The sequence below is a fragment of the Pipistrellus kuhlii genome, unplaced genomic scaffold, assembly GCF_014108245.1.
Source record: "Pipistrellus kuhlii isolate mPipKuh1 unplaced genomic scaffold, mPipKuh1.p scaffold_m20_p_9, whole genome shotgun sequence".
In the NCBI taxonomy this organism is placed as follows: domain Eukaryota; kingdom Metazoa; phylum Chordata; class Mammalia; order Chiroptera; family Vespertilionidae; genus Pipistrellus; species Pipistrellus kuhlii.
In genome coordinates, this window is record NW_023425595.1 from 7,442,714 (window position 1) to 7,456,227 (window position 13,514).

Genomic DNA, 13,514 nt, shown 5'->3' on the forward strand with positions numbered 1-13,514 from the left:
AGGTGGTTGGGTTTTGTTTGTTTATTTGTTTATGATGAATGATGATACTTAGGTTCCTAGAGGACTGGTCAGTTCCTGAGATCCGGTGCCCAGCGTGGGCCGGAAGAGCCCTGCATCATTACTAGTCAGCAGGCATTCTGTGCCTCTGCGCCTCCTCCAGCCCCAGCTCCAGGCAGTGGGGCCACAGCAGCTGGAGTTGCCTGGGGCTGGCAGGAGTGTTTTTCTTAGCTTCTTCATGGGAAGCAAAGGTAGAGAGTGGTCCTTACGGGAGCTTCTCCCCATAGGGAGGAGTCTGGAGGAAGGGCCCTGTGATCAGGAAGGGTGTGGAGGGGGTTGGTGACAGTCACCTGCCATGCAGAGCCTCTGAGGACCCAGATGCCCCACCACTGGATCCGACCAAAACCTTTCCTGCTGCAGTTGGTGGTGGAGGCTGAGGGCTGCTGGTCCTTCCACGAGGCTGCCCCGGGAAGGTGCTCCCCAGGCCTCTCCTCTCGGCCCTCCTCATCGGTCCTGGAGAATGGGCAGGGCCTGGGTGAGACCCACTAGGAAGGGAATCCACACCCTCCAACAGCAACTCTGGTTGAGGGCAGATCCTTCTACTTAAAGAATCTTGTTGGGTCTCTAACCGGTTTGGCTCAGTGGATAGAGCGTCGGCCTGCGGATTGAAAGGTCCCAAGTATGATTCTGGTCAAGGTCATGTACCTTGGTTGTGGGCACATCCCCAATAGGAGGTGTGCTGATCGATATTTCTCTCTCATCGATGTTTCTAACTCTCTCTTCCTCTCTGTAAAAAAAAAAAAAAAAAAAAAGAATCTTGGTGGTATGGGTGGATGAAGGGCGTGGCTTCCCAACCTCTGGCCCAGGAGTACTCGGGCTGCAGGGACCACTCAGGCAGGAGAGTTCAAGAGGCAGGGAGCCCCACAGATTAGAGAAAATTTTGCAGTTACCTCTGAAAACGTGTCAAATGATTAACCACCCAGTTCTTCCCTTCATCCTCCTCCCCACCGGACATTACCTTTGGCCTCTTCCCCAGAGGGAAGGAACGGAAGGCCGCTGGCCTGGAGGTGAAAGGGCAGGGGGAAGTCTGAACGTGCTTCCTTCCCAGGGCCCTCTGCTCCCCGGTATTCCCTGTGTTGGGAGGGGTGAGCAGAGAGGAGAGCTAGTGAGTTCTTGGGCACACCTGGCCCTTTGTCTCCCCAAAGTCCTGTCAGGGTGTAGGCTAGGGGCTACCTTCCCCATTGGACAGATGAGAAAACTGAGGCCAAGAGCAGTTAAGGGCTCCTCTGAGGGCCACCCAGGGCGTGAGGCAGAACCACCATGAAGACCACCCTCAGCTGCCTAGGCCAGCGTTCTTCCCGCCCCCCTGAGGTTCTGTGGCCCCTGAGATGCCCACCTAAAGCAGAACCCGGTGACAAGGAGGGAACACAGGCACAGACAGCCCTAGAAGGTCACCGTGCCGGCACCCCTGGGGCAGCCCTCCAGGGAGCGGTACTGACGGTCTTCCTGCCTCATCAGCGGGCAGCTCGATATATGGCAAAGGTCCGTGCTGCAGCTGGAGGCAGCATCCTCCTGCCGAAAATAGTGCAGGCCGAGTTCTGTGCCAGCTTCAGGCAAGCCCGGCCCCGGGCCAGGGAGGGGCCTCTTCCAGTCACGTGGTGCCTGCAGGAGTGGAATTAGGGAGCAGCTACGCACCCCATCCTTGCCCCAGCCTCCACATCTATCAGAATTACTGCTGGGGCCCTGGGGAACAGCCTCAGCTGGAGTCAGGCAGACCCGGCTTAGTCCCACTCTGCCCTTCCTCACTGAGCCACCAGGGACCCGTCAGGCAGCCCCTAAGCCTCCGTCTCCTCAGCTGTGAAATGGACACAGAAGCAGCCACCTCTCCCGGGTCTTGTGAGGGTCAAGGGCATGAACGTAACGTGCCTGATGGTAATGTGCTTAGTCATGTCATTATTGTAAGTAGAACATTCCACATGCCCTGCCACCCCCTGCCCTAATGCTTATCTGGGTGGGTGATCCCTCCGTGGCTGACGATGGCCCTGTGACCCTGCCCTTGTAAGCTCCCCCGTGCCCATACCTCGATTGCATTTAGCAGGGGTAGGCCTGAAGGCTTTGGGCAAAATGAAAATGGTTCACGAGTGAGGCTGATCGTATTAAGACTCAGCTGCACTTAAGCGTCTCCTGGGAAGCCTCTAAAACAAGCCGGAGAGAGCTCCCAGATGCCAAAGTGGCCTCGCAGGGAGGCTCAGCGCACTCTGCGCAGACACGCCACATGCTCCCCAGATAACCGGTCTCCCTCCTAATGCACCCGCCCTGGCCCGCTGCCATCCCCTCCCCCTCAGGCCAGCTCCTGACGTCTGCCAGCGGCGGGTCACCAACCAGGCTGACACGCATCCCCGCCGGTCACATTGTTTTCTTGTCCTTGCAGGCCATGTCTAAGTTCTGTACAGAACGCCATGGCCTGGAAGATTAAGCAAGATTCTGTCCAAGCCCAGGGCTTTTGTGTCCGGAGATGGCGTGCTAGATGAAGTGGGGAGATTTGAAAGGAAGACACGACCCCTGCTTTCATAGACAGAAGTGAACCGGCGGCTTCTATTTTTCTTTCTCAAAATTAGTTTTCATTCCTAGCCACAAAAGGAGTTACGTGTCGCACGCAAGAAGTCAGAAAGATAAAAAGGAAACGGAAAGTCATCTGTCACTCACAGCCCCAGGATGACGAGTCTTTACCTTTTGCATGCCTTTTTTTTTTTTCCTAAACATTTGTATCCCGGGGGGAAAAGTAACTTCATACTGCACTCACCCTGTTGTAGCCTTTCTCCGCTGCCTTTGTACCTCGGTGCGTGGCATCGATTATTGTGCCATAACAGGTTTTTGAGAGGCTGCATAGCATTGTCTGCGGTTATGTAACCTGCCCGCTTGTATTGGATCTCTGGACCAGTGTTGATGTTGGTGTTACTTTGTTATCAGTGACTAACTGTTCTGTTGATTTCGGAAATCACAGGAGTGGATGTGGGAGGCACGGCGGTGTTATAGCTAAGAGTCCAGGATTTGGCCTCATTCAGATCTCCATTTAAACAGTAAGAAGAAGAGGTAACGTTTTTATAGAATCTGAATACAGTGCCAGGCACAGTGTTAAATGCTTTACATGTATGAATTCACAGTTTATTAATCCTCACAATGGCCATGGGCTGGGTTCTATTTTTTTAATCCCATTTTACAGTTGAGGGAGGGAGGGAGCACAGCCCCCCACTCCTGCAGCCGCCTGCACCAGGGTCTGAGTGCACTTTACAGTTGTTTCTCAAGCACGTATCTAAAAGTGGGGTGCTGGCCCAGACTCCAAAGGCTGTGTGTGTTATTTAAGGCCTTGAATACGTAATGTAAATGGCTTTCCAGAAAGTTTGTGCCAACGGATTCTTCCACCAAAAGTGTTGGAGCAGATCTGCAAAGCTCATGCTGTGCCGGGAGCACCAAGAGTGGGGCCAGGCCCTGAGCTCTGTGTCCTCTGAAGCTTCTCCCCTTGAAGGGGCAGCCGTCCAGTGCCCTGCACAGAGCAAGCACATCTTAGCCTGTGCTGCATTGTTGTTATATTTTGTGTCGTTTGTAGAGAAAACAAGACACACATTTGATGCACCTCAATGAAGGGAATGTGAAACGAGGGGTCCCAAAAATGAACGTTACAGGAGTTGGAAGAGCAGGAGATGTAACTTAGGGGGGTGGGACAGGGAAGGCTGCATGGTGGAGGAGGCACTTGGGGACTGGGAAAAAGACGTTGCAAAGTGACATCTGAAGGCTCCTGAGCATCGAGGGCCCTGGGTGACTTGTTTCCAGGGCTTGTGTAGCAGGGACTGAGCTGGGGGAGAGATCGTGAAAGAGGAGATCAGGCGCCAATCAGGCCTGAGAAGCATCTCATGCAGAGGGCTCTGGTGGTGGGAAGCCACTGAGAGCTGAGAGGGCGACTTTTAGGAAAATATATTTATTAGGTGGGAGTGAGGGGATGGGGCTGGAGGGGAGAGGACCTGTGGGAGACCACGATAGGAGCCCAAGCAGAGCTACCTGAGACCTGGGAGAGGTGAAGAGAAAAGATATTGGGTTTCCTGGCGCTAGTAACACCCCTTCTTCCCACAAGTGCTGAAGCGAAAGAAAAACAAATGCAGGACTCAGCTATGAGGTAAAAAAAATATCAGTGTTATTACTGACAAAGCTGGACGGGAGACCTTGGCTCACATCCACGACCACAGTCAGACTTCCTGACATCCCTGCCCCTCGATGAGGCTGTGGGGCACCGGTCAAGGAAGCAGCACAGCACGCCCTGCCCTGCCAGCGGGCCAGGAGGTCCCCGCCACCCCATCGAGCCTGCGTGTGAGTGGGGAGCGGAGGAGGGGGGCCTCCACTGGCCCTTCCCAGGTGGGGGACTTAGGAACTGAGCTGCGCACACTCTCTGCATGGAGGTAGATCTAACTGTGAGCAGGAAAGGGATCCCCTGTCTCATAACCCAGTTTCATCTCCCAAGCTCCCTTATCTGAGAAGTCAGCCCTCCTCTCCTGGGGGAGAGAATAGGGAGGGTCCGGAGAAGGGTAGGTGTTGTTTTCCTATTTGTCCCTCCTAGGGTTGGAGCTGTCTCTTCCTAATTGCAACCTAGAGTAGGAGATGCTTGTCCCTTCCCCACATGGCATCCTGGCTCTGCCCCTATATGGGTCTCAAGTGCTGGGGCATGGGAGTGGGGAGCAGCCCCCACACCTCCTCCTGCCACCACCCTGGGAAAGAGGGGGTTTGGATGTCATCCACACTCCCCACCGCACGCTGACTGCTGCATGGGCCTGAGGACAGCAGCTGCTCCCTGGAAAAGTTGTTGGGAAGTGAGACCTGGCTCTCAGAATTCCAGACCCTGCGCCCTGTCCATCCTCCCACTGAACCTGCCTGGGCAGCTCCAGGATCACCATTGTGGGGGCAGCTGATGGGTGAGAAGAGCTGTGGCAACTGGTGGGCTTGGGATCAACTCCCAGCTGCCTCCCTGCCTGGCTGGGCGGCCTTGGGAAAGTTCGCTGACATCTCTGAGCTAAAGCTTGAGGTAGTCTCAGAGGATAAACTTACGGGTGCGATGGTAGGTTCCTGGTGCTGTGTGCTGGCGGCTGGCGTGACATCGATGCTCAGGATAAACTCATTCTCCTTAATCCCATCCCGTTGTCCCTGTGAGGGGATGGCTGGAGATATGGCAGCTATTGCTGCTTTGAGAAAGATGGAGGAGATGCCTCCCTGGCCACTGACAGGCACAGCAACATGAGAGAGAAACTGCCTGAAGTTGGGGACCTGAGAGTAACCACCCATCCCAATGTGTCCAGAAAGTGCAGAGACTGGGGCACAGCAGGCACCTTCTGAATGCTGGGCAGCCTGAGACAGTGTTCAAGAAGGAAGACAGGCAGGTCTTGGGGAGAGCAGACTCTCTGGACCTCCCAAATGAGCCAGGAGCTATCTACAAGGCTAACAGTGCATCCTGTCTTGAGGCGGGGCTCAGAAGATGTTCCACAGAATGGCATCTTTTAACCATGATTCCTGGGCATCCATTTGAAATTCACCCTCCTACAGGGCTTGACCTCACAGCGTTCTTGTAGATCATCTGGCTTGATCCTCATAACCACCACCCTGGGAGGAGGCTGGGGCAGGCACAAGCCTTCCACAGTCACAGGCTGGTGAGAACTTTCTAGCAAACAATGGAACCTGGGAACTCAAGCAGGCAGCCTTGGGGTGCTGCTTGCTCATGCTCATGCTGTTACTCATTACCGAGACTGCAGGGAAGTCATCTCTGTGGCTGTCTTCAGAGCCCACAGCTCTTGCTTTGTGGTTCTCCCTCCCCCACCCCCCATGATGGTAAATAATTGAAAGGTAGATCTGAGCTGAGCTGGAGACCAGCTGCAGGCCCCTCTCTCACCAGGGGCTGCCGCTCCTGGCAGCGGCTTCCTGGCACTTGGAAAGCAGTTTCCCTGAGGGCTCCTGTGCACAGCTCTCTGCAGCCTGCAAACGGCTCCCACAGCCAGTGTGACCAGCCCAGGGCCTCAGCTCCAGGAGTGCAGGCCGGGAGACCGCTGGCAGGCTGCCTTCTGCAGCTGGAACTCGGCGAGCCTCTGACCTGCCCTCCGAGTTCCCGGCCAGCTCCGCTGCCCTCTGCTCTGTTTTGCCAATAACCAGAAGGTTCTCCTTCGAAGGCAGAGGACACTGTACACTGGGGCACGAACAAGATCAGTCCCCGGGCTTGTTTATGGAGCGCATGGGGCTGTGCTTCAGTAGAAGCAGTGAAACATCTTAGTCGGGCTTTATGTGTACTAGCTGGGGTACATCTCTGGGCAGCAGTTTCCCTGTCCATCTGAGGGGGTAGTGCCAGAGGGGACTTCTGTCCTCCCCGAGGGCGGTGAGGCTGGGGGAGAGTCCGGGACTGGGTCTCCTCTTTACTCTGCCCCTGCCTTGCTGTGTGACCTTGATCTCGTTCCTTCCCCTCTCTGGGCCTTTCTGTCCTCATCTCAAAAGACAGCAGAGTCCTGCTTTGCTGAAGTCATAGAGGGGGAACTATTTTGCAAAGCTCTAGGGCCACAGACTGTGCAGGGTTCTAGCCTTGTCCTTAATGATTCTCAGACCGGTCATCCCAGGAGAGAGACCCTTCGGTTTGCAAGAAAGCGTGCAGGGAGGACTGAGCACAGACCCAGGCTGCTGACGCTGTGCCAGGAAGAGGTCATGGCTGGGAAATGTGCTCCTGGTATTCCCAGCAGCATAGCCAGGCCCATGGGCTGGGGTGATTCTTAGGAGGTTCCCCTGGGCTCTGGCTCCCTCAGAGTCCCCAGGAACCCTCCTGCCCCCACTCCATTCTGGTGTTCCTGGGGCTCATCCTGGGAATGGCAGCTATGGCAGCTTGCCCTCCCGAGCTGGTGTCCCATTACAGGGCCTACAGTGAGGCCGAGATTAGACCATGAGCTCATTGCGGCATCAATGGCCCCCCATCCCCTCCCTTCAGGATGGGGGCCATGAAGGCTGAAGGTCTGACTTGAAACTGTCACTGGGGTTCTCCCTGATCCCCTCCCTTCCTCAGTCTCTCCCTGCCTGAGTCTCTCGGACTCTCTTCCTCTGTCTACCTCCCGAGCACACACTGACACCCCCTCTTGGAGCTCGCTGGAGATTGTCATGGCAACCTTCCAGCAAAATTATCAAAACACTTTGCTCACAATCATACCAGACGAAGTGGTAATTCTGAGTGAGACAGAAGCAGTTGGTGGGACGCTGAAATCACTGGCTTGGTGAGGAAAGCCCGCCGAGGGCTGGGCTGGGCTGGGCTCCTGCGGGGGTGAGGGTGGAGCCAGAGGCAGGACACTGGACAGGCCTTGTCGCTTGCCTGCCATGGGCCTTGTTTGCCAACCACCGTTCACCGCCCCTCAGCCCACCCCCCACACCTGAATGCACAGGTGTGCAAACTGACCGGAACAGCAAGGCCTAGAGTAACCACCACCTCACTCAGCACTCGGAGGCCTGGCAGCCCTCTGGAGAGGCTTCTGGGAGAGTGTGAGGGGACAGGAGCTGACCAAGGTGTCTAGCTGGCAGTTGGTCAGGGCCAGGGTGGCAGAGCAGCCATAGGAAAGGGCCTAACCCGCTTGTTCCCCTCTCCTCTCCCTGCCCCCCTTAAGTCTCCCAGAAAAGCAAAGGAGCACTGCCCGAGGGCTCTCCCACCTGGCTCTGTGGCTGCCCATCTGCATCCCGGATGGACTGGGCATCCCTGCTCCCGCCCACCAGGCGTGTACCCCGCAGGCTCCCTTGGAAACAAAGCCTGCTGATAGCAGAAGAACTGGAGTTGCTTTTTTTAAACCCTGGCTCTGCCCAAAAGCCAAAGTGTGGGTGGGGATGGTGGAGGAGGTGGAGGCACAGGCCTCCCTGGCCAGCTGCCATCTTCCTGCCCCATCTGCTCCCCCAGCAGCCCCTCCACGGAGGCGAGGCTCCCCCGCAGCCTCCGCCAGGCTGCTTGCCACTCTCCGGCCCAAGAGGAAGCATCTATTTCCTGTGAATGGGTCCCCTCATCCCTGCATCCTTCTGAGCATTCTAGAATGTCAGAGTGGAGGGGCCCCCAGTAAATCAGAGTCTGGTCTCCTTACTTCACAGGTGAGGAGACTGAGGCTCAGAGATGGGAAGCACTTGGGTCGAGGCCACAGTGCATGCGGGTGATGGAACCTGGGGGTCTGACCTCTATCTCGTCCCAGTTGTTTCCCTCACTTCAGAGGGATGGCGAGACGGGTGGTCCGGGCACAGAGCATAGGTGTCAGGGTCAGGCAGACAGCTGTGATCATCAGCACTGGCACTGAGGGGGACCCTGGTGGGCTACAGAGCACCCCGAGTCCTCATTTCTAAAACAGCTGATGCTACCCCCCCGAGGATGCCATGAGGATGGTCAGGTGAGGCACATGCCAAGCATCACTGGCACAGTGCCAGGCACATAGGTGCTCAACAGCTGGCATTTCTGTGTCCCTCCTTGGTTGTCCCAGGGACACGGGCCTGGTGAGAAGAGGGACTGTCCTGCATCCCCTTTAATAGCCACCCCCTGCCCCAAGGTGACCAAGAAAGGTCGCTTAGCCTGTCCTGGAAAACCCAGCACTGACCCTGTGAATCAACAAGGCCAGAGGTCAACAGAATCCGATACTTGGGGAGGCTGTGGGCCTTCCCAGATCTGCCCATTCCCCCTGTCACATGGGAGGGGGGTCTGTTGAAAGAGGCTGGTATTCCCTGAAGCCCCCTAGGACCGCCTCTGGGCACTGGTTCCCCGGAAATCCCATGCCTGGAGACATTGCTCTGTCTGGCTGCCGCCCTGACACTGAGTCGGGCAGAGGGCTAAGCACCAGAGCCCAGATGCCCTCTGGAGCACTTTCCCTGGGCATCTCAGCCACGTGGGGGCTGGGCAGGATGGGTATGAGACAATGAAAACAAAAGGACGGTGTGCCTCATGCCCAAGACATGCTGGCACTACGCCAGGAGCTTTCCATACGGCGATCGCCGGCTCCCGGGGCATTACTTGTGCTCTGAGGAGCAGAAACTGAGTCTCAGAGAGCAGGACCTGTCCCGAGTCACAGAAGGAGCCTGTGGCAGAGCAGGGTTAGAATCCGGTCTGGGTTCTAACCCGATGGCAGCCTTCCAGAGGGCACAGAACAGTGTGAAAAGGCTACTAAGTATGGGGCTGGTCCATGAGACATCCTGAGGGGGAGAAGCCATGGATGGGAAGGGTCAGCAGTGGGACCAGTGGGACCAGGCATCTGGACAGGGAAGCTGACAGGAGTGGCCTAGGGCAGCGGTCGCCAACCTTTCAGACCCCATGGGCCACCAGTTGGCGACCGCTAGCCTATGGTACCCCAGTCCCCAGCCTGGGAGTTTGGGGTCCAGAGGAGCTGCATGGGTTGGAAAGGAAGCTGTGGTGGAACCAGGCGCTGGGGGAGCAGGGTGGTAGTGGCACACTCCGCAGGCCCCCGGACTCCTGCTGGGAAAGGCAGTGGCTGCTAACTGTAGGCCAGTGGGAAGGCAGACAAGTGATGGGAACAAGCGGATGAGAAGCCTTTTAGATAGTAGTTAAGCAGGATAGGAAGAAAAGGGGGGTAGAGGGAGGAGGGTGGAGCTTCTCAGCACACTTCCTGCTTCTACCCCTCCCCCCTCCCCCCAGTCCCTTTCCACTCTGCTCTCCATATGGCAGCCACAGTGAGCTCTTAAAACCAGACACTGTGCAGCGCCCCTGCTCAAAACCCCATGCCTCACCACAGCCCCTAGAATAAAATACTTCAGCCCTCCGCGGTCTTCCTGAAGTTCCCGGAGAAGCCCAGCTCTTTCCTGCCATGGGGCCTTTGCACTAGGGTTGGTTCCCTCTGCCCCAATGCTCCCCCTCCCCCCCAAAAAAGTGGGCACACACTGGGTCCTTCTTTGTTCTCCACCGGACACATGGACGCAGTGCAGTGGACACGAAGTGGCTTAGGAGCCAAGTGGGAACTTCAGCTCTGCTGGTTACTAGCTCTGTGGCCTGGGGCAAGGGCCTTAGCCTCTCTGTGCCTTGGTTTTCCTGTCTGTCAATGGCGACACTACAAGTACTTGTCACCCAGGGTTGCTGAGAGGATAAGTGCAGTAGTTAACACACTAGATGAGTTCATGCATCAAAGGTACTCCAGAGCAGGGCACACACTAAGTCCCTGGTACTGATATTGTTGTCCTGCGGGCCTTCGGGTGTCACCCACTCTGAGAAGCCTTCCTGGCTACCCTCCGCCCAGGCTGGATCTGCATCCCATCACCCCACCCCCAGTGCGTGTTCTTGTTTCCCATTTATTGTCTGTGTCCCTGCTCCACCACCACCCTCCCTGCCCCCCAATACAACTTCCAGAGGGCAGCACATTCCTGAGCGAGCACACAGTAGGTTCTCAATACATCTTTGTTGAGTGGCTACGGAAGGAATAGAGGCCCAATCCCATTGGTTCCCTGGGTTTCCAGTTTCCTTTCTGGGAGCCGGTAGGGGGCACTGCTCTGGCACACAGGCCCACAGCTCTGCAAGACACTATTGGTTTGCGCTGGGAGTTGGGACATCGGACAGGGGACCTGTCTCAGAAGCCCAGGGGCACTGGGGTCTCACCCTCGGCTGGCTGCTACAGATCGTGCACTCTGGAGTTGGCCCCACTGGGCCCCTCAGTTACTTATCCTCTCTGTGCCTGCCATACCTCATGTGTAAAATTGGGAGAATACCGATTACCTCACCGTTATGAAGATCAAATAGGGTAACACCGCATGCTAACCCAAAGCTCTCTGGCTGGCTTGGAGTACAACTCTCCAGAAGGTAGTTGTTGTTGTGTTGTTGTTGTTGTTAGTGGCATATCCAAGTGTCATTCTTCTAAGCATGAAGGGGGCTGCCCGAGGGACTTGAAGAGGGTGGGGTAATGAGGGGATAAACATGGAGAAGACATAGAGGCAACAGAAGAAGCAGAATGGAATAATGGAATAATAGGTTGTGACTGTATTCAAGCATGCCTGTGTGTGTGTGGTGGTGGTGGTGGGGAGAAACTGTAGTGAGGGGAGAAGAACAAGGATCCAGAGAAGAAACTCAGTTCTGGGGAGCCGTGCCCTGGCTCTGCCCGCCGTGAGGACAGCTGGGAGCTGCCACTGCCCCGCGCAGACCACGCGGCAGGACAGCCGGCGCCCTGAGTGTGAGCCTCTGAGATCGAGCGCCGGGAAGGGGGACCTACAGACTTGGGGGTCCCAGCACCCATAGTAACACCCCGGGACCCCCGCTCCGGGCCGCCCCGAGGCTCCGGCACCGCCGCGGGCGGGGCCCGCCTCCCGGAGCGGCCGGGAGGGGGCGGGGGGCTCCGGGAAGGGGCTGTTCCTTCCTCAGCGCGGCGGGCGGCGCCAGGCGGAGGGCGCGGGGCGCGCACGCTGTAAATGGCATCGGCTGTCATCCGCGCCGGCCGTGTGGGCAGGAGCCGCTATATAAGCGGCGGCGGACGCCGCGGGGCAGACGCGCGGAAGCGGCCGGCGCCTCGGATCGCAGCGGCGGAGCAGCGGCGCCCCCCGCGCCGCGTGTCCCCGACGGGCCCTCGCCCGCCCTCCCGAGCCGCGCCGCCCCGGGCCCGCCAGGGCCGCCGCCGCCCCGCAGCAGATTTGGATCCGCCGCCCGGCGAGCCCCAGGCGGCTGCCTCCCGGGGGGCCCCGGCGGCGCAGCGGCCGCTCCCCGACAGCCCCGCCGCCGCCCCGCCGCCGCCGCCGGGCCCCGAGGACGCCGCCGGCAGCGCCATGGCGGCCGCCAAGCCCGGCGAGCTGATGGGCATCTGCTCCAGCTACCAGGCGGTGATGCCCCACTTCGTGTGCCTGGCCGACGCGTTCCCGCAGCCCGTGCGGCCCGCCAAGCTGCCCAAGGGCAAGGGCCGGCTGCGGCGGCCGCGCCAGTCCCGCTTCAAGACGCAGCCGGTGACCTTCGACGAGATCCAGGAGGTGGAAGAGGAGGGGGTGTCGCCCATGGAGGAGGAGAAGGCCAAGAAGTCCTTCCTGCAGAGCCTGGAGTGCCTGCGCCGCAGCACGCAGAGCCTGTCGCTGCAGCGCGAGCAGCTCGGCAGCTGCAAACTGAGGAACAGCCTGGACTCCAGCGACTCCGACTCGGCCCTGTGAGGCCGCCGCCTCCGGGGTCCGCCGGGGACCAGCGTGCGAACCCCGGGAGGGCCCGCGCCCTGGGAACCCCTGGGGATCCCCCCGGATCCGGGACCACCGCCCCCCGCGAGCTCGCGCTGGGACTCCCGCCAAACAGAACTGCCCGGTGCGCCTCGGGCTGCGCGCATCCCGGGTCCGAGCGCGCCGGGGGCGCCCGGAAGGGGGCCGCTTCTCCGCCCGTGCCCATGTTTATTTTTAAACTCTGCCCAGCGCGGACTCTGCTGTGAGTGAGGGTGTGCGGGAGCTCCCCGGAGGGAGAGCCGCCCCGCGCCCCGCGCCGAGGGGCTGCAGCTCCCACTGCGCTCCCCGCTCCACGCCTGCCCCCCGCGCACCGGCTCCCACTCACGCCCCCTCCGCTCGCTGCACACTTTTATAACCGCGGGGACTCGGGGTGCAGCGCGGCCGCCGCCGTGGCCGGAGGACGGATATTTATTTTTGCATTGCGATGGCGATGGCTGGCGGCATTCACTGAACGGTCTTCTTTTTACCTGGATATGTCTGTGAGGCTCCCGAACGGAGACGAATAAAGTCCATATATTTGCACAGTGCATCTCTCCCAGGTTCTTGACTTTCTTGAACCTTCAGGGCCCAGGCTCACAGGACTGGGAAGGTGGGGTGCAGGGAGGGAGGGGGGATCCCCCCAGTGAAGGGGACTCCACAAGCGTCGCTTAGGGGAACGAGGCCTCGTCCCCCTGTCCGGTCCATGGCTCGCCTCCCTCCTTCCCCCCGCCCCCCAGGTGGACCCGCACCCGGCCGGGAGCGGCCCTGCCTCCCTGTTCGGCTCGCCAGCGCCAAGGGTGGGGTTGGGGGTGGGGGGTCCGGCGGCCGGGTTGGAGCCGAAGCTGCTGGGGAGGAAAGTGGGCGCAGTGAGGATGGAGAGGGAGCTTCTCCGGGAGGCTGGGGTCAGGGTCATCGCCCTCTCCCCACCCCGGAGGACCCCACGCACTCCGTGCCCTTTCCTGGCGGCGGGTGGGGAGATGCCTGAGCCAGCAGTGGAAGACCCGGGCAGGGTATTTGGGTGGGTAGTGGGGCTCGACGGGGCGAAAGTGGGTGCCCCCTCCCGGGACCCTGCGCGGGAGCAAACAGCGGTTGTGTGCAGCCCCTACACCATGCCGTCTCTGAGATCCCGAGAGGCGGGTGGGGCAGGTCTGAGGTCAGAGCCTGAAGGGCGCTTGGGTACCACCGCGTCTCCCCACCCGCTTTGTTTACAGATGGAAAACAAACCCTCGCAGGCGGCGAAGGAAAGGTCACGTGGAGAGTAGCTGGAGTCGCAGCCAGCTCCCCGGACTCTGGGTTCAGGGCTCCTACCATCACCAGAGCCT

At 59.0% G+C, this 13,514-nt stretch overlaps 2 protein-coding genes across 3 annotated transcripts in view; both read left to right on the top strand.

Annotated features, from left to right (window-relative positions):
• LOC118713574 (probable inactive 1-aminocyclopropane-1-carboxylate synthase-like protein 2) overlaps positions 1–13,514 on the top strand; it is a 95,839-nt gene that overhangs the window by 21,033 nt on the left and 61,292 nt on the right. The gene's annotated exons all lie outside the window — the stretch shown is intronic.
• On the top strand, positions 11,368–12,740 carry CUNH11orf96 (chromosome unknown C11orf96 homolog). Of its 2 annotated transcripts, XM_045578155.1 has the most exons (2): positions 11,368–11,778; positions 12,152–12,740. In XM_045578155.1, exons 1-2 carry the CDS (start codon positions 11,431–11,433, stop codon positions 12,389–12,391), a joined length of 588 nt encoding a protein of 195 aa, XP_045434111.1. In that variant the 5' UTR covers positions 11,368–11,430; the 3' UTR covers positions 12,392–12,740. The 2 variants fall into 2 exon arrangements, with proteins under 2 accessions (XP_045434111.1, XP_036284165.1); XM_036428272.2 differs by having other exon boundaries at positions 11,392–12,740.